The sequence below is a fragment of the Otolemur garnettii genome, unplaced genomic scaffold (genome assembly GCF_000181295.1).
Source record: "Otolemur garnettii isolate 467f Iridium unplaced genomic scaffold, OtoGar3 scaffold00295, whole genome shotgun sequence".
NCBI classification, from domain to species: Eukaryota; Metazoa; Chordata; class Mammalia; order Primates; family Galagidae; genus Otolemur; species Otolemur garnettii.
In genome coordinates this window covers 465415-487646 of record NW_003852690.1, presented here as the reverse complement: position 1 = coordinate 487646, position 22232 = coordinate 465415, and the positions used below count along the sequence as shown (strand labels likewise).

At 38.7% G+C, this 22232-nt stretch overlaps 1 protein-coding gene across 3 annotated transcripts in view; it reads left to right on the top strand.

The window, feature by feature from the left end:
* Positions 1-22232, top strand: part of PHKA1 (phosphorylase kinase regulatory subunit alpha 1) — a 404208-nt gene that overhangs the window by 328990 nt on the left and 52986 nt on the right. For 2 of the 3 annotated variants that reach the window (XM_003803354.3, XM_003803353.3), the window contains 2 exons: positions 14266-14367; positions 15265-15380. In XM_003803354.3, coding sequence (XP_003803402.1) covers positions 14266-14367; positions 15265-15380 — 218 coding nt within the window. Of the gene's footprint in view, positions 1-14265; positions 14368-15264; positions 15381-15504; positions 15544-22232 lie in introns of all 3 variants that reach the window. The other variant, XM_012813746.2, reaches the window with a different exon arrangement.

The following is a 22232-nucleotide window of genomic DNA, read 5'->3' as shown; positions in this document are numbered from 1 at the left end:
TGTCATTTCTAACATTTCCTTATGGGAGGAATCCTCTGCTGTAGCTACCTCATGATCCCTAGAAGGGGTTACTCTGGACTGGCATTTCATGTTGTCAGGATTTTTCTGCTGATTCTTCTTCATAAGTGCTTTCTTACATCTGTTTCCTTACCCTAATTTTCCTTTAACTTCTTCTTGTTCTAAGTTACTATGTTACTGGCCTAAAATTTTAATGAGTCCTTTTGGTACAAGACCAGAAGGATGAGAAGATTGAGGAGCAAGAAGGGAAAAAAGATATTAAAAAAGAAAAGAGAGAGAACAGGGAGTGAGTAAAAGGAAATATTAACAAAATGAAAGACACCAAAAGAAAAAGACAAGAATACTATAAGTGTATAGTAGGGATAGTAGGGTATTATGACCCACCCTTAAGGACCCCCAATCTCTAGGGGTTCCAGGTTGGGTGATTACCTTGAGGTCAACAGCTCTGTGCCAGCTGGCTCAGATACAGTACCCCACCTCCACCAGGTAGAAAGGAGAGACCAAAACGCCCTAAATCAAACCATAACAAAAAAAACCAAAAGCCCCTAGTAAGATAAAGTTGAGAGGTAAAAAATAATAATAATAATGGGGCAGAAACACTGACAAAAATAAAATTCTAATTGTTAAAGAAGGCAAAAAATGGAAGGTTGTATATAGACTAGAAAAAGTATCAGGAAAAAAAGGAGAAAAGTTGAAGTTCAGAAAAAAAAAAAAAAAAGACAAAAACAAACAGTATGTATATCTTGGTAAATACTTTCCGGGCAACAAGTGATCTTCTGAAGAGTGAGAAGTTAATCCCAAAGTTGATACAGCTGTACAAAATGGAGACTAGAGGCCTTAACTGGTTTCACAGATCCCACAGGCTTAGGAGCCTGAATGTCTCATTGGCCCACTTAAAAGACCCTCCAAGCCGTGGGCCTAGGCCAGGCAGAAGCTTTCCAAGGAAAGCACTTATCCCTGGGATCTCTCCTGATGTGGCTGCTTGCTTATCCAATGCACCAAATCCAGTTTCCCTCAATGCCCCTGAGGGTCAAAAGTGTTAATCTGCCAAACACCTGGATCTCCTCCAGCATCACAGCCCCTGCCTTTAGGCAACTCATTCACTAGATTACTCACCCAAGGACTCCCCGATCCCCATGCTGCAGCATGCAGGAGCAGTTCCCCCACAGAAACGGTGTGGGCAGCACACAGCTGAATGGCATTAGCTCCTCACTGTCTCAGCAGCTCAATCCAGGGACCCAGACAGCACCCAAAGTCATCCGCACACCAGCCCAAGGTCTCCCAAAGCAATTCAATGGAGTGCCCAAGTCCAGACAAACCAAAACAGCCCCCAGGCAAGGCTCTTTCCGCTTGTAGTCTCATTGCTGCTATAGGTACAGCTGCAGGCAGCCTCCAACTGAACAAATGGGCACCCACTACTTACTGGTTTTCCACCACTTCTGACCTCCTCCTGGGGTCCTAAAGTCTCTCACTGACTTCCTGGGTCACCAGAGGACACCTTCTGGGCAAAACCCACCAGCCAGAGATGCCTGGTATCTTCTCTCCCCCTTCTCACTGTGCCCAGTTACACAGAAGCTGCTACTCGGCTGCCATCTTGCTTGTTCGCCATTGAGAACCTTTTATATCTCTGTGGCGTCTGTTGTTATTTCCCCTTTGTCATTTCTGACTGTGGTTATTATAGATCTTATTTTTCTGCTTGTAGTTCGTGTATCCAAGGGTTTATCAATTTTGTTAATTGTTTCAAAGAACCAACTTTTTGTTCCACTGATCTTCTGAATAATTATTTTGTTTTCAATTTCATTTAATTCTGCTCTAATTTTTTTCCCTTTAATTTCGGTTATTTCTTTTCTTCTGCTGGGTTTGGGATTAGATTGTCTTTCCTTTTCCAGTTGCTTGACATGGCCCATTAGATTGTTGAATTGCTCTCTTTCTATTTTATTGATGAAGGTATCTAATGCTATACATTTCCCTCTAAGGACTGCCTTTGCAGTATCCCATAGATTTTGATAGTTTGGGGCTTCATTATCATTTTGCTCCAGAAAACTAATAATCTTCTTCTTAACTCATCTATAACACAGCTATCATTCAGCCTAAGTTTATTTAGTTTCCATGATTTTATTTGAGTGTGAACATTTCTGTTGCTGTTGACTTCGACCATTATTCCTTGATGGTCTGAGAAGATACAGGGGATAATTTCTATTCTTTCCAATTTGTTGAGGTGAGCCATGTAACCTAAGATGTGATCAATTTTAGAAGATTATCTGTGGGCTAATGAGAAAAATGTGTATTTGGTTTTGTTAGGATGAAATGTTCAGGAGATGTCTTTTAAATCCATTTGTTCTAGGGTCTTATTTATATCCATTATTCCTTTGCTTAGTTTCTGCTTGGAGGATCTGTCCAATACTGCAAATGGGATGTTAAAATCTCCCCATCTATTTATCGTATTGTTCAGATCAGTTGTTTTATATTTTGAGAAGCATTCAAATAGGGTACATAGATATTAACCATTTTACTCTGTTCATAATGTGTGTTTCCTTTGACCAGTATGTAGTGTTCATATTTGTCTTTCATCATTTTTGATGGTTTGAATCATTTTGTATCTGCATACAAGATTGCAACCCCAGCTTTTTTCTGCTTTCCATTTGTCTGGAGTACCATTGCTCATCCCTTCACCCTGTGTCTTGATTTATCTTTTGAGGTAAGGTGAGTTCCTTGTAGGCAGCAGATATCTGGCCTGAGTTTCTATATCCAGTCAGCCAGCCTATGCCTCTTTAAAGGAGAATTCAAACCATTCATATTAATTGAGAGAATTGATAGATGTGACAGAATTTTCATCATCTTGTTTTTCAAAGGTTCACAGCTTAATTTTATGCCTATCACCATTGTGGAAGCTAGGCTTTGTTCTTTAATTTCTGGGTAGGTTTACTTTGGTGGTTTACCCTCCTATTGATTGTTATGGAGAATGGGTCTGTATATTTCCTGTAAAGCTGGTCAAGTCATGGCGTATTTCCTCAGCATGTGGATGTCAGTGAAGTATTTGATTTCACCATCACAAATGAAACTCAGTTTAACAGGATTGTTGGTGCCCTCTGTGGCAACCCGTCACCATGCGAATAAAAACACCCGAAGAGGGAGGCAAGATGGCTGACTGAAGCCAGCTTTCAGCAGAGGCTCCTGTCCAGAGGAAGAAATAATGGGCACAAATAACCCAATAAAGCAGAAGATCAGGATCTGAGTGAAGAAAGAGGATCAACAGGTTCGCATCACCCCTGCTGCAACAAGCTAAGACTCCAAGGAAACAAATTTCAGGTACAAAACCCATCCCAAAGAGGACGAGAATCTTTCCCCTCCTCCCACAGGAGAGAGGCTTGAGGCGAGTAGAGAACAGAGGACTTTTTTGTTTCACCAAAGAGGAAAGAACAACTGAGGGCCAGGACTCCCTCCACGGAGAGATAGTGCTAAAAGCCCAGGGAGTCTCTGGCCTGGGCCAAAAGTTGATCTAATATTTTCCCTACCTTCCTGAACTTCCAATCCACCCCTCCTCCTTCTCCTGGCAACCTGAGAGACTACGCCCTGCAAAATCTTGAGTGTTTGGCAGATTTTTGCTAGGGTGGGGCATCTCATGAGCTGTGGGATAGTTGCACTGAAATGATAATTTTAATACAGGTGGGGAGTCACAAGGAGAGAAGGACTTGTCCCATGTTGGGAAGAGGATACCTCAGGCCCTTTGTTACTGACCACTGGGGACCACAGCCCATCTGTTCTCTGCTGGGCTCCTGCTACCAGCAACCACGTTGGCAACCCCCATGTGGCTTTTGCAACCTGCACCAGCAACTGGTGACTCCCGTAGGGCTACTGTGACCCATGTGGCCCATGGCCAGAGACTATACCCTCTGGGTCCTGAGACCTGCGGCCTGCAACTCCTGCCCAAATTCTGCGACCCATTGCCCATGGCTGGTGACACCCTCCAGGCTCCTGCAACCCACAGCCTGTGGCCAGTGACTCCTGCCTGGCTCCTGCAAACCCTGAGACCCCCCAAGGGCGGTGACTCCACCCTCAAGTTCCCTGCATGGCTCCTGAAGCCCAAACCAGGGGTCAGCTGGCTCCACCACTTGGTTCCCCACCAACTCCTATGACCCTTGCAACCAGTGGCAGTGTCCTCCAGTTCCCTGCTGGCTCCTGCAATCTGCACACAGCAGTATTACAGACTGGAGGCACCACCCCTGACAGTGGCAATGCTGCCCCTGCCAGTGGTGGCATCTTCACAGTCCCTCCCAATGAGATCAAATAGAACTGGTAGTGAAACCCCACTGCCTAGATGTTAAAGACCTTTTGAACTCTCTGACCTGATCAGTGTTTGTGTTGACCAGAACCCTTGGTTTGGAACTCTTGACCTGGGCCTATCACAGGGGGACCCACCAAGTTTGTACCTCGGTTATGTTATTGCAGGAGTGTGAGATTCTCCCATTCCAGTTGTCACCTATAGGGGATCAGGGGGTCTTAGCAGCCCAAAGCCACTGATTCACTGGGATTGGACAGAGACTAGCTGAATACTGGTCAGAGCCATCTAGCCCCACCACACCAAGCAAGTGCTGAGAGTTTCAGGCAGTAGTTCTGAATGGGACCTTTATAAAGCTCTATGGGAAAAGCCACAATGACCAGTCCCACTTCTTCAGTAAAGTGCTGGTTAATTACAAATCCAGGAGCCCTCAATTAAATTTCACCTTACCAGCTTCTCTAGCAAAACAGTGAAAAATAATCATGGGGTGAAATAAGCGGGAAAACTCTGGCAACATGAATAATCAGAGTAGATCAACTCCCCCAAAGAATGACAAAGGACACACAACAGAAGATCCCATTCATTAACAAATGCCTGAGATGTCAGAAATTGAATTCAGAATTTGGGTTGCAAATAAGATTAGCAGAATGGACTTAAAGATAGAATTAGAAATTCAAAAAGCAATTCAAAACTTGTCTCAAGAATTCAATGAATTCAAAGAAAAAATCACCAAAGATTTTGACATATTGAAGCAAAACTTGCATCCCTCAAAGATCTGAGAAATACAGTAGAATCCCTCAGTAACACAATGGAGCAGGCAGAAGAAGTGATCTTTGACATTGAAGACAACACTTTTGAATGTTCCCAAATGCTCAAAGATGAAGCAAAGTGGAGAGTAAAAATGGATCATTCCCTGAGAGAACTGTGGGACCACTCCAAAAGAGCAAACATTCACCTTATAGGAATCTCTGCAGAAGAAGAGGACGGTCTAAAAAGCACAGATACTCTACTCCAAGAGATAATTGAGGGGAACTTCCTAAGCATGGCAAGAGACACTGAAATTCAGATAGCAGACAGTTTCAGAACCCCAGCACAACTCAAACAAATAAAGCATCTTCTAGACACATTGCAATTAACTTCACCAAAGTTAATATGAAGGTGAAAATCCTGTGAACAGCCAGACATAAGAAAATCATAACCTACAAGGGGAAGAATATTAGAATGACTACAGATCTCTATGCTGAAACTTTTCAAGCCATAAGAGGATGATCATCGACCTTCAATTTCCTAAAGCAAAACAACTTTCAGCCCAGGATCCTGTATCCACCTAAATTGAGCTTCATATATGATGAAGTTAAATACTTTAATAACATACACACGTTGAAGAAATTTGCCATAACCAAACCAGCTCTTCAGGATATTCTCAGACCCATCCTCCATAATGACCAGCACAGTGCTCTACCACCAAAGTAAACTGACTCTGAAATTCTTGAGCAAAACCCAATTTCCACAGTGGTGAAAAGATTCTGGACTTTTGAAAAATTTGACACCCAAAATACTACCAGGTTTATCAATTCTCTCAATTTATATGAATGGTTAAACTTTCCTCTTAAGAGGCACAGGTTGGCTGACTGGATACAAAAACTCAGGCCAGATATGTGCTGCATACATCTTACCTTAAAGGATAAATATAAACTCATGGTAAAGGGATGGGCATCTGTAATCCAGGCAAACGGAAATCAGAAAAAAAGCAGGGGTGGCAATTTTATTTGCAAATACACTAGGATGTAAACAAACAAAACTAGGAAAATATAAGGATGTTTACTTCATATTTATAAGGTAAACACTCAACATGATGAGATGTCAATTAACATTTATGCACCCAACCAGAATGCTCCTCAACTTAACAAGAGAGACCCTAAAAGACATGAGCAATTTAATATCTTCCAGCACCATAATAGCTGGAGATTTTAACACCCCTTTGCAGTGTTGGGTAGATCCTTCAATAAGAAACTAAGCAAAGAAATTTTGGACTTAAACTTCACCATACAACAATTGAATTTAACAGACATCTACAGAAAAGTTCATCCTAACAAAACTGAATACACATTCTTCTCATTAGCCCATGGCACATCCTCCAAAATTGATTACATCTTAGGTCACAAGTCTAATCTCAGCAAATTTAAAAGGATAGAAATTATTCCTTGCATTTTCTTGGATTGTCACGCAATAAAAGTTGAACTCACCAATAACAGGTACCTACATACTCATACAAAGACATGGAAACTAACGTTATGCTGAATGATAGCTGGGTCATAGATGAGATTAAGAAGGAAATTGCCAAATTTTTGGAACAAAACAATAATGAAGACACGAATTTTCAGAACCTGTGGAATTGTGCAAAGGCAGTCCTAAGTGGGAAATTAACTGAGCATTGCAAGCCTTCCTTCAGAGAATGGAAAGAGAGGAAGTCAATAACTTAATGTGACATCTTAAGCAACCATAAAAAGAAGAACATTCCAAACCCAAACCCAGCAGAAGGAATGGAATAACTAAAATTAGAAGAGAATTAAATTAAATTGAAAACAAAAGAATTATTCAAAAGATCAATGAATCAAAAAGTTATTTTTTTGAAAAATTCAATAAAAATGATAAAGCTTTGGCCAACCTAAACAAAAGTAGAAAATTAAAGTCCCTACTATCATCAATCAAAAATGACAAAGGCAAAATAACAGACATATCAGAAATTCAAAGAATCCTTAATGAATACTACAAAAAACTTTATTCTCAGAAATATGAAAATCTGAAAGAAATTGACCAATACTTGCAAGCATGCCAACTTCCCACACTTAATCAGAAAGAATTGGAAATGCTGAACAGACCTATATCAAGTACTGAAATAGAATCAACTATATCAAAACTCCCAAAAAAGAAGAGTCTGGGACCAGATGGCTTCACATCAGAATTTTACCAAACCTTTAAAGAGGAACTAGTACCTATATTACTTAACCTTTTCCAGATCATAGATAAAGAAGGAATACTTCTCAACACATTCTATGAAGCAAATATCACCCTGATCCTTAAACCAGGAAAAGACACCACAAGAAAATTATAGACCAATATCTTCAATGAATATAGATGCAAAAATATTTCATAAGATCCTAGTAAACAGAATCCAGTAATATATCAAACGAATTATACACCATGACCAAGTGGGTTTCATGCCAGGGTCTCAAGGTTGGTTCAATATGCATAAATCTATAAATATAATACATTACTTAAACAAACTAAAAAACAAAGACCATATGATTCTCTCAATAGATGCAGAAAAAAGCTTTTGACAATATCCAGCATCCTTTCATGATCAGAACACTTAAGAAAATAGGTATACGGCTTGGCGCCTATGGCTCAAGTGGCTAAGGCGCCAGCCACATACGCCTAAGGTGGCAGGTTTGAATCCCCAGCCCGGGCCCGCCAAATAACAATGATGGCTGCAACCAAAAAATGGCCAGGCGCTGTGGTGGGCGCCTGTAGTCCCAGCTACTTGGGAGGCTGAGGCAGGAGACTCTCTTGAGCCCAGGAGTTGGAGGTTGCTGTGAGCGCGATGCCAGGGCACTCTACCCAGGTGGATAGCTTGAGGCTCCGTCTCAAAAAAAAAAAAAAGAAAAAAAATAGGTATCGAAGGGACTTTTCTTAAACTGATGGAGGCCATCAACAGCACACCCACAGCCAATATGATATGAAATGGATTAAAATTGAAAACATTTTCACTCAGGTCAAGAACCAGGCAAGGTTGCCCATTGTCTCCACTGCTTTGTAACATTGTAATGGAAGTCTTAGCCATCGAAATCAGGCAAGAGAAAGCAATCAAGTGTATACAAATAAGGTCAGAGGAGATCAAACTTTCACTCTTTTCAGATGATATGATTTTATACCTGGAAAATCCCACATACTCAACCACAAAACTCTTAGAAGTGATCAAGGAACACAGAAACATCTCAGGATACAAAATCAATACTCACAAATCAGTAGTTTTTATATATACCAATAATAGTCAAGGACTCTATCCCATTTACAGTTGTGCCAAAGAAGATGAAATATTTGGGAATTTACCTAACAAAGGACACAAAAGGTCTCTATAAAGAGAATTATGAAACTCGGTTAAAAGAAGTAGCTGAAGATATTAACAAATGGAAAAACATGCCATGCTCATGGCTAGGAACAATCAACATTGTTAAAATGTCCATATTACCCAAAGCAATTTACAAATTTAATTCAATCCCTATCAAAGCACCACCATCATACTTTAAAGATCTGGAAAAAATAGTACTTCATTTTATATGGAACCAGCCAAAACATTACTCAGAAATAAAGGAAATCAGGAGGAATCATGCTATGAGACTTCAAACTACCCTATAAATCTATAGTGATCAAAACAGCATGGTATTGGCACAAAAATAGAGGTAGATGTATGGAACAGAATTGAGAACCAATAGATGAACCCAGACACTTATCGTCATTTGATCTTTGATAATCCTATCAAAAATATAAATTGGGGGAAAGATTCCCTATTTAACAAACAGTGCTGGGAGAATTGGATAGCAACTTTTAGAAGAGTGAAACTGGACCCACACCTTTCACAATTAACAAAAATTGACTCTCACTGAACAAAAGATTTAAACTTAAGACATGAATCTATAAAGATTCTTGGAGAGAGTGCAGGGGAAACACATGAAGAATTTGGCCTGAGAGAATACTTTATGAGGAGGACTCCCCCAGGCAATTGAAGCAACACCAAAAATACATTACTGGGATCTGATCAAACTAAAAAGCTTCTGTATAACCAAGAACACAGTAAGTAAAGCAAGCAGAGACAGCCCTGCTCTGGGAATGGGAAAGGATATTTGAAGCTTATGCTTCTGACAAAGGTTTGATAACCAGAATCTACAGAGAACTCAAACTTATTAATAAGAAAAGAACAAGTAATCCATTTCATTGTGGGCAAGGGACTTGAACAGAAGCTTCTCTGAAGATGATAGGCACATGGCCCATGGACCATGAAAAAATGCTCATCATCTTTAATCGTCAGAGAAATGCAGATCAAAACCACTTTGAGATATCGTCTAACTGCCATAAGAGTGGCTCACATCACAAAATCCCAAAACTACAGATGTTGTCGTGGATGTGGAGAAAAGGGAACACTTTTGCACTGCTGAGGGGAGTGCAAGCTAATACATCCCTTTTGGAAAGAAGTTTGGAGAATACTTAGGTATCTAAAAGTAGACCTGCCATTTGATCCTGCAATTCCTCTACTAGGTGTATATTCAAAAGACCAAAAATCACTTTATAACAAAGATATTTGCACCATATTGTTCGTTGCAGCTCAATTCATAATAGCCAAGTCATGGAAGAAGCCCAAGTGCCCATCGACCCATGAATGGATTAATAAATTGTGGTATATGTGTACCATGGAATATTATGTAGCCTTTAAAAATATGGAGACTTTACCTCTTTTATGTTTACATGAGTGGAGCTGGAACATATCCTACTTAGTAAAGTATCTCAAGAATGGAAGAATAAATACCCAATGTACTCAGTACTATTATGAAACCAATTTACAATCACTCACACTTTCATATGAAGAATAGATCACAACTATGGCCAAAGATGAAGAAGGGAGGGGGGTAGGAGTGGAGAGGGGAGGCCAGATCGATGGAGGGTGAATGGTGGAATCACACCTATGGTGCATAATGCAAGGGTACATGTTGCCTCTATTAGTATAGAGTATAAATGTCTTAACACAATAACTAAGTAAACGGTATGAGGTATATATTAACCAGTGCGATGTAAGCATTCCTAATTCTATATGAAATCAGCACATTGTACCCCATAATTGAATTAATGTATACATCATCTATGTCTTTATGATTTAATTAAAGAAAAAAAAAACAGCCAGGACACGGATTGAAGGTACATGCCTGCAAGATGTGGGCTTCCGAGAAACCTCTCTCTTGGCTTTTTTTTTTTTTTAAGTAAATCATAGCTGTGTACATTAATGCAATCACAGGGTACAGTGTGATGTTTTCATATACAATTTAAAATACTCTCATCATCTCTTGGCCTTTTATTGAAGCTTCAAACTACAGAAGTGGGGACCCATGTACTACAATCACATGCTTAATGGTTGCTAAGTGCTCTTTCCACTAGGGCTCAACTCTCATCCTTTAGCCCTATGAATGTTACAAAGTCTAACACTTGCTTGCTAACAAGCTACCAATCTTATCTCATTAACACATGCAGCTGCTTGAGGGCTTATCTCCAGACTGCAAAACATCTCTATGCCAGCTAGGAAATTGTCTCACTCCCAGCGTCTTCTTTAAGAGCCAGTGGTTGCTTCTCTAAGCCTGATGTTCAATCTCCTACACAGGATATACTATCCTAGGCTGTAAATTGTTTTGTTTAAGAAGGTTGAAAGTTGATGACCATCCTTTTCTGGCTTGGAAAGGTTCCGCTGAAAGATCTGCAGTAACCCTTATACTTTTACCTTTGTAAGTAATACTTTTCTTATGCCTGACTAATTGCAGAAGTTTCTTCTTCATATTGACATTGGCAAAATTAACTACAAAGTGTCTGGGAGATGCTTTGTTTGGATTGAGTCATGCTGGAGTTTTGAAAATAGTATCTAAATTTCTGTCTCTTGCAATACTTGGGAAGTTCTCCACCATGTCTTGGAGCAGAGAATTTGTGCCTTTGACCATCCTGTTCTCCTTCAGGAATCCCTATAATTCAGATATTTGATTTCTTAAAGCTCCACTCTCCTCCAGCATATCAGTCCCAGCCTCTGGGCACTGTTCAAAGTCACTTGCTCCTTCACCCAACGTCTCCTAACATGAGCCTTGCTCTGGGACCCTGAGGGCCAATTCTACAGGGCAGCTTTCCCACAATGGCTGTACCTGGCCTGCAGCCAAATAATGAAGGCTCCATTCTGCCCTGGCTCAGTCGCCCCCCCATCCCCCGCCCACCTCTGGGCACTGTTCAAAGACACTTTCTCACTGATCCAAGGTCTCCGAAGGTAAATCAACCCAGTGCCTTACTCCAGAAAAATCCAAAAACCCCACAGGGTAGGCCTTACCTGTCTGCAATCTCTTGCCACTGCTATAGCAGCTACCCCTGCAGTCACCACAGCCGTTATAGCTGGCCTCAGATGGATGGCATCCACTTGCCATTTCTCTGCTGCTTTTCTCCTCTTCCTGGGGTCCTGCCAACTCTCACCACCTCCCTGTGCCCCTGAAAGGATATTTCTGGGTAGAGCCCACAAGCCAGAGGTTCCTGGAGTCTTCTCTCCCCAATCTCCTCACGCTTAGTTGCAAAGATACTGTCTATACTCTGCCACCTTGCTCCACCTCCCTCATGCTTTATTATCCAATTAGCCAGCCTATGCCTCTTCAGTGAAGAATTCAAGTCATTAACATTTAGAGAGAATTGATAAGTGTGGTGGAGTTCAAGTCAACCTATTTGTGAAAGTCATTGCTTCGTTTTATCTTTTGCATCATTGTGGAAGCTGGGGTTTGTCCTTTAGTTTCTGTGTGTTTAGTTTGCTGGTGTTCCATTATTATTGTCATTGTGAAGAATAGGTATAAGTATTTCATATAGAGCTGGTTTTATTATGACAGACTTTCTCAGTGTTTTCATATCAGTAAAATATTTGATTTCTCCATCTATTTTAGAGCTTAGCTTAGCAGGATATAGAATTCTGGGCTAAAAATTATTTTGTTTAAGTATGTTAAAGGTAGATGATTGTTCTCTTCTGGTTTGGACAGTTTCTTTTGAGAAGTCTACCATTACCTTGATGGATTTGCCCTCGTAGATCAATTGGTGCTTAGTCCTGGCTGCTTCAGAATCTTCTCTTTTATCTTGACTTTGGACAGGTTCGTGACAATGTATCTTGCAGAAGCTCTGTTTGAATTGAGATGACCTGTTGTTCTATACCCCTCTGAAAGAAGTGTGTCAGAATCTTTGGTGATACTTGAGAAATTTTTATTTATGATGCCCACGAGTAGAGCCTCCATTCCTCTGGGGCTTTCTTCTTCCCCTTCTGGGATACCTATAATTTGTATGTTTGAACACTTCATAAAGTCCTACAATTCTCTCAATGAACATTATGCTTTCTCTCTCCTTGTTTTCTGTCTCTAACTGGGAGGCTCAGGCAAGAGAATCACTTAAGCCCAAGAATTTGAGGTTGCTGTGAGCTCCGATGCCCCAGCACTCTACTAAAGGTGAAATAGTGAGACTCTGTCTCCAAAAAAAAAAAAAAAGAAAAGAAAAGAAAGAGACAGGACTAATAGTGGTGTACAGTAGGTTACTTTGACCCATACACACAAATCCCAGCCTCTGGGGGCTGGGTTAGTAGATCCCCTGAGGTAAGGACCTCTTTGCCAGCCTGAGCAGACACAAGATCCCAGCTCCAGGAAATTAGAAGAAAATCAAAAATACTATAAATAAAAACAAAACAAGCAAATAAAAAACCTTAAGGGAAAATTGAGGGGAGGGAAGTATAACAGGAGCAAGAAAACTAGCAACACTGGAGCCCTCATTATTGAAGAAGGAAAGAATGAAAAGTTAAAATTACAGGTGAAAAAAAGGAAAAGAAAAATCTAGGGGGAAATAGATTAAGGAAAATATTTTTACAAAAAGGAAAATATATATATACATCTTACCATATGTTACCTGGGCAACAGGTTATCTTCTGGGGTATTAGATGCTAATCATGATGCTGATACAACTGTATAAGATGGAGGCTGGAAGCCTGTGTATTGCCAAGGAGACCATGTCCTGTCTTCCTGACTTCTTTGCCCTCAATCACCACAGGGTTGGGAGCCTAAAGCTCTCAACCTGCTTAATAGACGCACCTCGACCTTTCCAAGCCATGTCCCTTAGCCATGCATTGGCTTTCCCTGGAAAGCATCTATCACTCAGATCTCCTAAGGAGAGGCTGCCTTGCTTATCAGGCATGCCAGTACCATCCTCATACTAGGACCCTATGGGCTAATACTGCAAAGCAGCTTTCCCACAATGGCTGTGCCACAGCCGAACAAAGAGAGCTCTGCTCTGCTCAATGGCTCAGTCCTGCCCCTAGGTGCTGTTCAAAATCACTCCCTTGCTCACTCACCCAACCTCTCCCAAAGTAACTACCCCAGAAGGGCAGGACTTCTGTCAGTAAACTGGTGTGGCCAGTGCCACTGACACTGCCACCACCACACAAACTGGCCTCTGCCATCACGCAAGTACTCACCCTTGTGCCGCTTCTCCTCTTCTTCCAACCTCCTCTTAGGGCCCTAAAGTCTCCTGATGCCTTTTTATGCCCCCAAAGGGATGTATCTGGGAAGAGCCTGCCAGCCAGGGGTGCCTGGAGTCCTTTCTCCCTGATCTCACTATGTACAACTGCAAAGAAGCTGTCTCTAGTCTGCTATCTTGCTCTATTTACATGTATAAATTCTTAATAAGTGTCTAATGTTGATGAACAAGTTCACAGTATCCTCTCATATTCTTCACAATTTCATAGATTCATTTCTATTCTAAGTCTCTATATTTCCAGGCTTAGAAGTTTTAATTATTTCAGTCCATGTGCATACATACATTCTTTGCCTTTCTCTGAGTGGCATCTAACTCCAATTGTTCTTTTATTTTTCCTACTTTCAAATAAAGACTCTACTAAGTACCCTAATGATGTGAAAGAGTGGTGAAAAATAAATTAATGACCTGGATAATCTACAAACTGAATAGTCCTTAAATAAGAATTTATTGCAGTATGAATACCTAAGCAGTATACGCTACCAATTTATTTTGTAATTCTATCATTTTAAGCAAGTGACTCAGAAACTCTAAACAAGAAAGAAAATAGAAAAAAAATAGGGAGGGAATGGAAGGCAGATTAGAAGTCATTCTGTTCTAATATTTCTGATGACTAGCTGAGGAAGCCACAGAGGGCCTGATGAATCTCAGTCCTTCAGCCATGAAGAATCTTCTGCATCACATTCTCAGTGGCAAGGAGTTTGGAGTGGAACGAAGCGGTAAGATTGAATAACTGCATTTCCATTTCAGACTGTTTGGTTAAGTGCCTTATTCATTTTTAAATATTTTAACTTCTATCAGAGGAACTTTCTCCCACAAATAAATAAAACTTAAATATGTAAAACAGTTAAAAGCAAAACTGTCTTCTGACACAGAATTAGAAAACTACTATGAATCTCATCTTTTTATTTCTTTCAGTGATGTGTGGACTAAGTGGATTGCTTACTATCATGTTTTGTTTTCAATTTTTTATTCATTACCTTACATTATGTTATGTCTCTACTTTAGGACAACTAGCAACCCCTATCATTGGAAACTTTCTTATATTCTAATTACCAGTAATTCGTGCCATTTACAGTGATATATATGTGTAGCTGCTTACAGTATATCTAATGTATCTTTTCAACTTTTACTTAAAATATGACTAGGAGTCCTTCACAAATTAATCTTCCACCTGCACTTGTGATTTTGGCAGTATTTTGTGTTGCATACCTAAAGCAGCAGAGCAAATGAAAAGACATTATCTCTCATGCTCAACTTACATGCTTAGGATAACAATATAAGGTCAGATAAATGGATTCCAGACCTTATAGTGGTAAAAGATAGTTAGAAAGCAGTATTCCTCAAGCTGAGGATCTTGCTAAATTGCAGATTCTGACTGAGTAAGTCTAGAGTGGGACCTGAGATTGTACTAACACTAACTCCTTGGTAATGTTGATGGTGCTAGTTTGTGGACTACCTTTTAAAAATAGCAAGGCTTAAAAAAATAAAAATAGCAAGGTTAGGTTATAGTTAGCTTCTAAATTAAGTAAAAAATAAAGACATACATCTGAGTCTTTTTACCATGGTAGAGAAATTATCCTCTCTCTTTCTCTTTAATCTTTCATGCTATATAGTTCGTCCCATTGATTCAAATGTCAGTCCCGCTATTTCTATCCATGAGATTGGTGCCACTGGAGCAACCAAAACAGAACGAACTGGGATCATGCAGTTGAAAAGTGAGATAAAGCAGGTAAGATACTACTTGGGAGATTAGCTGGGATATTGCCATGTTTATAAATATTCTTTTGGAATCAGACTTTATTGGGATCAATTATTTCATATCCTGAGTTTAATATGAGCCATTTATTTTTCAGGTGGAATTTCATAGACTGTCTATCTCAGCTGAAAGCCAGGTGAAATAACTAGAGATCATTTAACATAGTTTAGCTTGCCTTTAGTTTTATATAACATACATGAGCTTATGGCCTTTTTACAAATAAGTAACAAACCATGAAGTAGCTTGTTTGAGTCTCCTTTGTAACAAACATTTTTTAAATAGCTAACATGTTTCTGTACCAAACTACTTTGCTAATTTTAAGAAGGAAAGTAATTTGCATATGATAGCAAGAAATTGAAATTCTGAGTTGCTGTTGTTAGGAATGGCATGCAATTTTAGAATTAATTTTCGTTATAAAACTGGACTTAGACATCTTACTTTTAAGAACAGGTACTAGAGGGCAGCGCCTGTGGCTCAAAGGAGTAGGGTGCTGGCCCCATATACCAGAGGTGGCAGGTTCAAACCCAGCCCCAGCCAAAAAGTAAAATAAAATAGAGAATAGGTACTAAAGAAAACATGATATTAGGTGAGAGCCTTGTTTTTTAAATTTGTTTTCAGGTCCTGTCTCCAAATTTGACTCTTATTGCCATGACAGTCATTGCTTGGCCAAATGTTAGTTAGGCTTCTGAACCTTCTCCTAGGCCCATCTATATACTTCCATTTAAAATCCCATTTTAGCAAAAGAATCCCACTAAGTCATTTTAGCCAAAACCCTTTATTTCAGTATCTAATTATCCTTGATTCCTGACCATCCTCAATACCTGATCAGGTTCCTAATCCTCCACCACTCCCCAGGTCATATCTGATTACCCTGGTCTGTCTTCAACAAGAATCCTATTAGTTTTAGCAAGAATCCCTCTTATCAAACGTTTCCTGTTACTAATTTTCTATCCACTTATCTCTCACACTGGCCCATGGCTATAAATTCCTACTTAGCCATATTATATTGAGAGTTGAACTCAATCTCTCTCCTCCACTGCAAGACCCCATTTGCAGTGGTCCCTATACCCATCATGATGGCCCTGAATAAAGTTTTCCTTACCATGCTTTAACAAGTGTCATTGAATAAGTTTCTTTTTAACAAGTTATACAAAAAGTACTGTGGACAAACAGAGGAGAAGTAAGCACCTAAATCATCCTGGGAGTTGCTGAGACTCACTAAACATGATATTATAGTCTTTTACATTTCCTGCAGATGAGAGTAGATGGAGTTATTGCATTATACAAAGAAACAGTTGACACATTTCTGTATTATAAAACTCTAAAAAAGCATATGGCTTCAAGGTCTCTAAGTTGAGGTCACTCCTAGAATCACCTTTTATGAAAAGCTCAAATCTGCTCCTCCTAATTTCAGAATAGAATTATGGTAGCTTATAGTATTAAAACACCTCTAGAAGGAGAGAGCTAAAAAAGAGATAGGGGGTTATTTATTAGAGATGGGATCTCACTATGTTGGCCAGGCTGGGGTACAGTGGCTTTTCACAGGTGGAATCATAGGACACTACAACCTCAAACTCCTGGGCTCAAGTGATCCTGCTGCCTCTGCCTCCAGAGTAGCTAGGTCTATAGGTATGTTCCACCATGTGCCACTATTTGGTTTTTTTAATCTAATCTTTATTTTTTCTTTTCTTTTTTAAGGGACAGGGTCTCATTACGTTGCACAGGTTGGAGTTCAGTGGCTATACACAGGAACAATCCCACTACTGATAAGCACAGGATCAGTAGTTTCAACATGCTCCATTTCTGACCTGGGCTAGTTCACCCCTCCTTTGACAACCTGGAAATGCCCCCAGATCACCATATTGATGCTTAATTTTGTGTGGACACCAGATCAATATAGTGCTCTATTGCCCAAAAGTCCTAGATTTAAGCAATCTTCCTGCCTCAGCCTCCAGAGTAGCTGAGACTACCGGTATGTGCTACTGCACCTAGCTGTCTTTTTTTTTTTTTTTAAGGAATCAAAAACCATTTAGGAGGAGAATTAGCCAATGCTAAAATATTAATTTCAAGTTAACTCAAATACAGTCATCAAATACTCTTTGACATTTATATTTATGCAAGCACAAGAATGGGATAGAATAAGACAAGCCTTGTGATTTTTAAAAATGTGTTCACTTAGATTTCCCAGGTAATTTAAATAATCTGGACATTTTTGTATTTGAAAGGTGAAAACTACAATATTGAAGAGTTAAACTGAGGTCATTAGTAAACCATTCTTGTTTCAGTTGAAAGTGGCTAAACACTTTATAGTTGTTTATAGTCAGAGTATTACTTAAAATTTCATTACATATACAGAACTTAAAGTACATGTTCCCAGCTAGATTAATTTATATTAAGATTTAACCTACTACTAGTTGGGTATGCTGGCTAACACCTATAATCCCAGCGCTTTGGGAGTCCAAGATAGGAGCATCCCTTGAAGCCAGGAGTTCAAGACCCGCCTGGGCAATGAAGTGAGACTTCATCTCTACAAAAAAAAAAAATAAAAGATTCTGTTCATCTCTCTTCCCCATTGATGTATGGGGTTGTTGGTTTTTTTCTTATACATTAATTGAAGTTCCGTGTAGATCCTGGTTATTAGACTTTTGTCAGATTCAAAATATGCAAATATCCTTTCCCATTGAGTAGGTTGTCTATTTGCTGTGGTTATTGTCTCCTTTGTTGTACAGAAACTTTTCACTTTCATAAGATCCCATTTGTTTAGTATTGCTGTTGTTGCTGTTGCCATGGCAGTCTTCCTCATAAAGTCTTTCCCCAGGCCAATACCTTCCAGTGTTTTTCCAATTCTTTCTTTGAGGAGTTTTATTGTTTCACGCCTTAGATTTAACTCCTTTATCCATCTTGAATCAATTTTTGTGAGTGGAGAAAGGTGTGGGTCCAGTTTCAGTCTTTTACATGTAGATATCCAATTCTCCCAGCACCATTTATTAAATAGGGAGTCTTTCCTCCAGTGAATGCTCTTGTTTGGTTTATCGAAGATTAGGTGGCTGTAAGTTGTTGGTTTCATTTGCAGGTTTTCTATTCAATTCCAAATATCTATGTCTCTATTTGTGTGCCAGTACCATATTGTCTTGACCACTATGGCCTTGTAGTATAGCCTAAAATCTGGTAAAGTAATACCCCCGGCTTTGTTTTTGTTACTAAGGACTGCCTTAGCTATACGGGGTTTTTTTCTGATTCCATATGAAACGCAGAATCATTGTTTCCGAATCTTGAAAGTAAGATGTTGGTATTTTAGTAGGGATGGCGTTGAATTGGTAAATTATTCTGGGAAGTATAGACATTTTAACATTGTTGATTCTTCCAACCATGAACATGGTATGTTCCTCCATTTATCGATGTCCTCTGCTATTTCCTTTCTTAGGGTTTCACAATTCTTAGGAATTCATAATTCATGCCCAAAAAAATTAGCTGGGCATGGTGATGCATACCTATAGTCCTAGCTACTAGAGAGGCTAAGGCTAGAGGATCACCAAAGCCCAAGAGTTTGAGATTATATTGAGCTATGATCATGCCACTGCACCCCAGACTAGACAACAGAGTGAAACTCTTGTCTCTTATTTAAAAAAAAAAAAAAAAGGAAAGGAAAAGGAAAGAAAAAAGAGATTTAAATGACCCAGCTACATCTCTTAGGCTTTATTATGCATATTTACTACCTATAGGTCTTAAAGGGCACTAAAATCATTAGAACTATAATTTAGAAAATTGACAGCCTGAAATTTTTGTTACTTTCTTATTTCTAAATATTGATTTCTGGCCAGGGGCAGTGGCTCACGCCTGTAATCCTAGCACTCTGGGAGGCCAAGGCAGGTGAATTTCTTGAGCTCTTGAGTTCGAGACTAGCCTAAGAAAATGCAAGACCCCATCTCTACTAAAAAAATTAAAAAATAAAAAAACTGAGACAAAAGGATCACTTGAGCTAAAGTTCAAGGTTGCTGTGAACTATCACACCTTGGCACTCTAACCAAGGTGACAGTTTGAAACTCTGTCTCAAAAAAAAAAAAAAATTTGATTTCCACCCTCACCTCTCTGTCTGGTATTTTGTATTGTTCTAGGTCCTTTTCTCTACCACTCATCAATGCCTTTTTCTGATTTGGGGAAAAAAAGTTTTTTAAGGTAGTTTTATTTAATTTTACCCTTTACCTTGACTTCTAGACTTGCAGGATATCCAACCTGTGGCCTGCTCCAACCCTGCAGGCCACAGGAAGATTACTTGAGGCCCATTTTGCTTATCTGTGGTGTCAGGAGTCATGAAAAGTATGCACACACTCTTTGTTTTTGTTCATCAGCTTTCATTAGTGTTTGTGTATTTAATGTGTGGCCCAAGGCAACTCTTATTCTTCCAATTTGTACCAGCCAGACAAGGAAAAAGGTTGGGCACTCCTGTCTAGAGTAAGTCTATTTAATCAGTGTTTTAATAATACCATGCTGGTTGTTTATAATACTTAAATAGTCTGTACTTTCATTCTACTAACTTTTTAAAACACAAGTAATAGTTACCTTGCCTGATACCCTTGAAAATTTTATTTTCTCAATTATTTTCATAGTCCAATTGTAGGTCATCTCCTAGGCATACATTTGATATCACCATCTTTTCTGGTAACTGCTATTATCTTGTATTATATGCCATTCACAAGCTCTTTGAAAAAGTGTTGTATAATCATGACATATACTGGTTAACTAAAAAGAAAAACAAAATGAATTAAGAACTAAAATAAGTATAAAGCAACTTTATACATGGGAGTGAAGTTTTTCCATTTCTTTCCCAATAAGGCAGGGAAAGGAGTTCAACTCAACTTCTTTTCTATTTCAGAAAACAAAATTTAATTTAATAAGTATTTGTTGAGTATCTATTTATTCATTTATTCTTCTGACTAATTTAATTTATTACATGCCTACTATGTACCAGACACTGTACTAGAGAGCATCAGCATCACCTGGGAACTTACTCACAATGCAAATTAGGAATTTACCCTAGGCATGCTGACCCAGCAATCTGTGTTTTGATAAGCTCTTTAGGTGATTCTGATGCATTTTACAATTGAAAACCACTGGGTTAGCTGTTCTTCTTATTATTAATTCATTTAGTAAATATTAATTGAGTGCTAATTTTGTGCCAGCCACTGGAGATACAATGGTAAACAAAACAGATGGGGCTATTGCCCTCCTGAAGCTTACAGTGTAGAAAGACTCATCTCTAATTAATTTTTATTTGGTTTAAATCAATGATTCAAAGTGGCCTAATAATTTCAGATCTCTCAAGCTGAAGACAGGCCAGATGACAGCCAAACAAAAAATGGAAAATTATTGAAATAAATAATAGTATTTTAGATAACTTTAACCAAATACCCCATAATTAAGTAACAAGATTTAGCCAAGTCTGTCATAGCCACATTAACAGAGGACAGAGAAATAGAAAATAATTTAATTTAGAACAGTCTAAATTGTACCCTATCAGATTCATACCCTTTCTGGTTTGACCACACTATCCATAGCCTAGGATCCTGCTGATAAAGACAAAACAATGAAGATGATTTAAATGTCAGTTCTTTTACTTCAGATTTCAGTGTGTGTGTTATAATCACTTGCCAATAGAAATGTTTTGGGATACTTTTCTCCTTCATATTGCAATGGTTTGTGACTTAGACATTTGACCCAAATAAAATATAAGTTCCTTCCTCAGAAAACATTTTTATTATCTTCTGTTTTTTATTTACTTCTGAATCTGAACTGTCAAATATCCATTTTCCCCAGTGTATTTTACCATTTACTTGGTAAATTTTTTCAAAGTTTATTATGTTATAGCATGTTTCAATACCTTATTCTTTTTCACTGCTGAATAGTATCATTATTGTATTGATCACCATATTTTATTTATCCATTTGTCAGTTGATGGATACCTAGATTGTTTCTACTTTTTGACTTCTATGAATAGTGCTGCTGTGAACCTTTGTGTACAAGTTTTTATATGAACTTATATTTTCATATCTCTTGGATATATGTTTAGTGGAAGCCCTGGATCATATGGTAACTATGTTTAGCATTCTGAGAAACTGCCAAACTTTTTCAAAGGTGCTCTACCATTTTACTTTCCCACCAGTAATGTATGAAGGTTATAATTTCTTCATATAATCACCAACCTTTATTTATAATTATCTGAATTTTTTATTCTTGCCATCTTAGTGGGTATGAAGTGGTATCTCATTGTGGTTTTGATTTGCATTCCCCTGATGGCTAATCATATTGAGCATCTTTTCATGTGCCTATGGGCCATTTGGTTATCTTCTCTGGAGAAATATCAATTCAAAATCTTTGCCCACTTATAATTATTTTTTGTCTTTTTATTGTTGAGTTGCAAGGATAATTTATATATTCTAGATATAAGTCCTTTATTGGATATATAATTTGCAAATATCTTCTCCCATTTTCAACAATCACTTAATGTTCCTTGAGAAATAAAAGTTTTTAATTTTTTCAGAATCCAATTTATCTATTTTTTTCTTCTGCTGTTTATGTTTTTGGTGTCATATTTAAGAAGGCTTTTCCTAACCCAAAGTCACAGAAATGTATTCTTGTTTTTTATTCTAAGAGTTCTATAGATTTAGCCATTACATTTAGGTCTATATTATGGGAGGGCCCCAAGACCAACCCCAGGTTTGATGATTCTCTGGGAGAATTCACCAGACCCAGCATATAGTCATACTCACAGCTATGCAGTAAAAGAATACAAAGTAAAATCAGCAAAGGAATAACATGCACTGACCA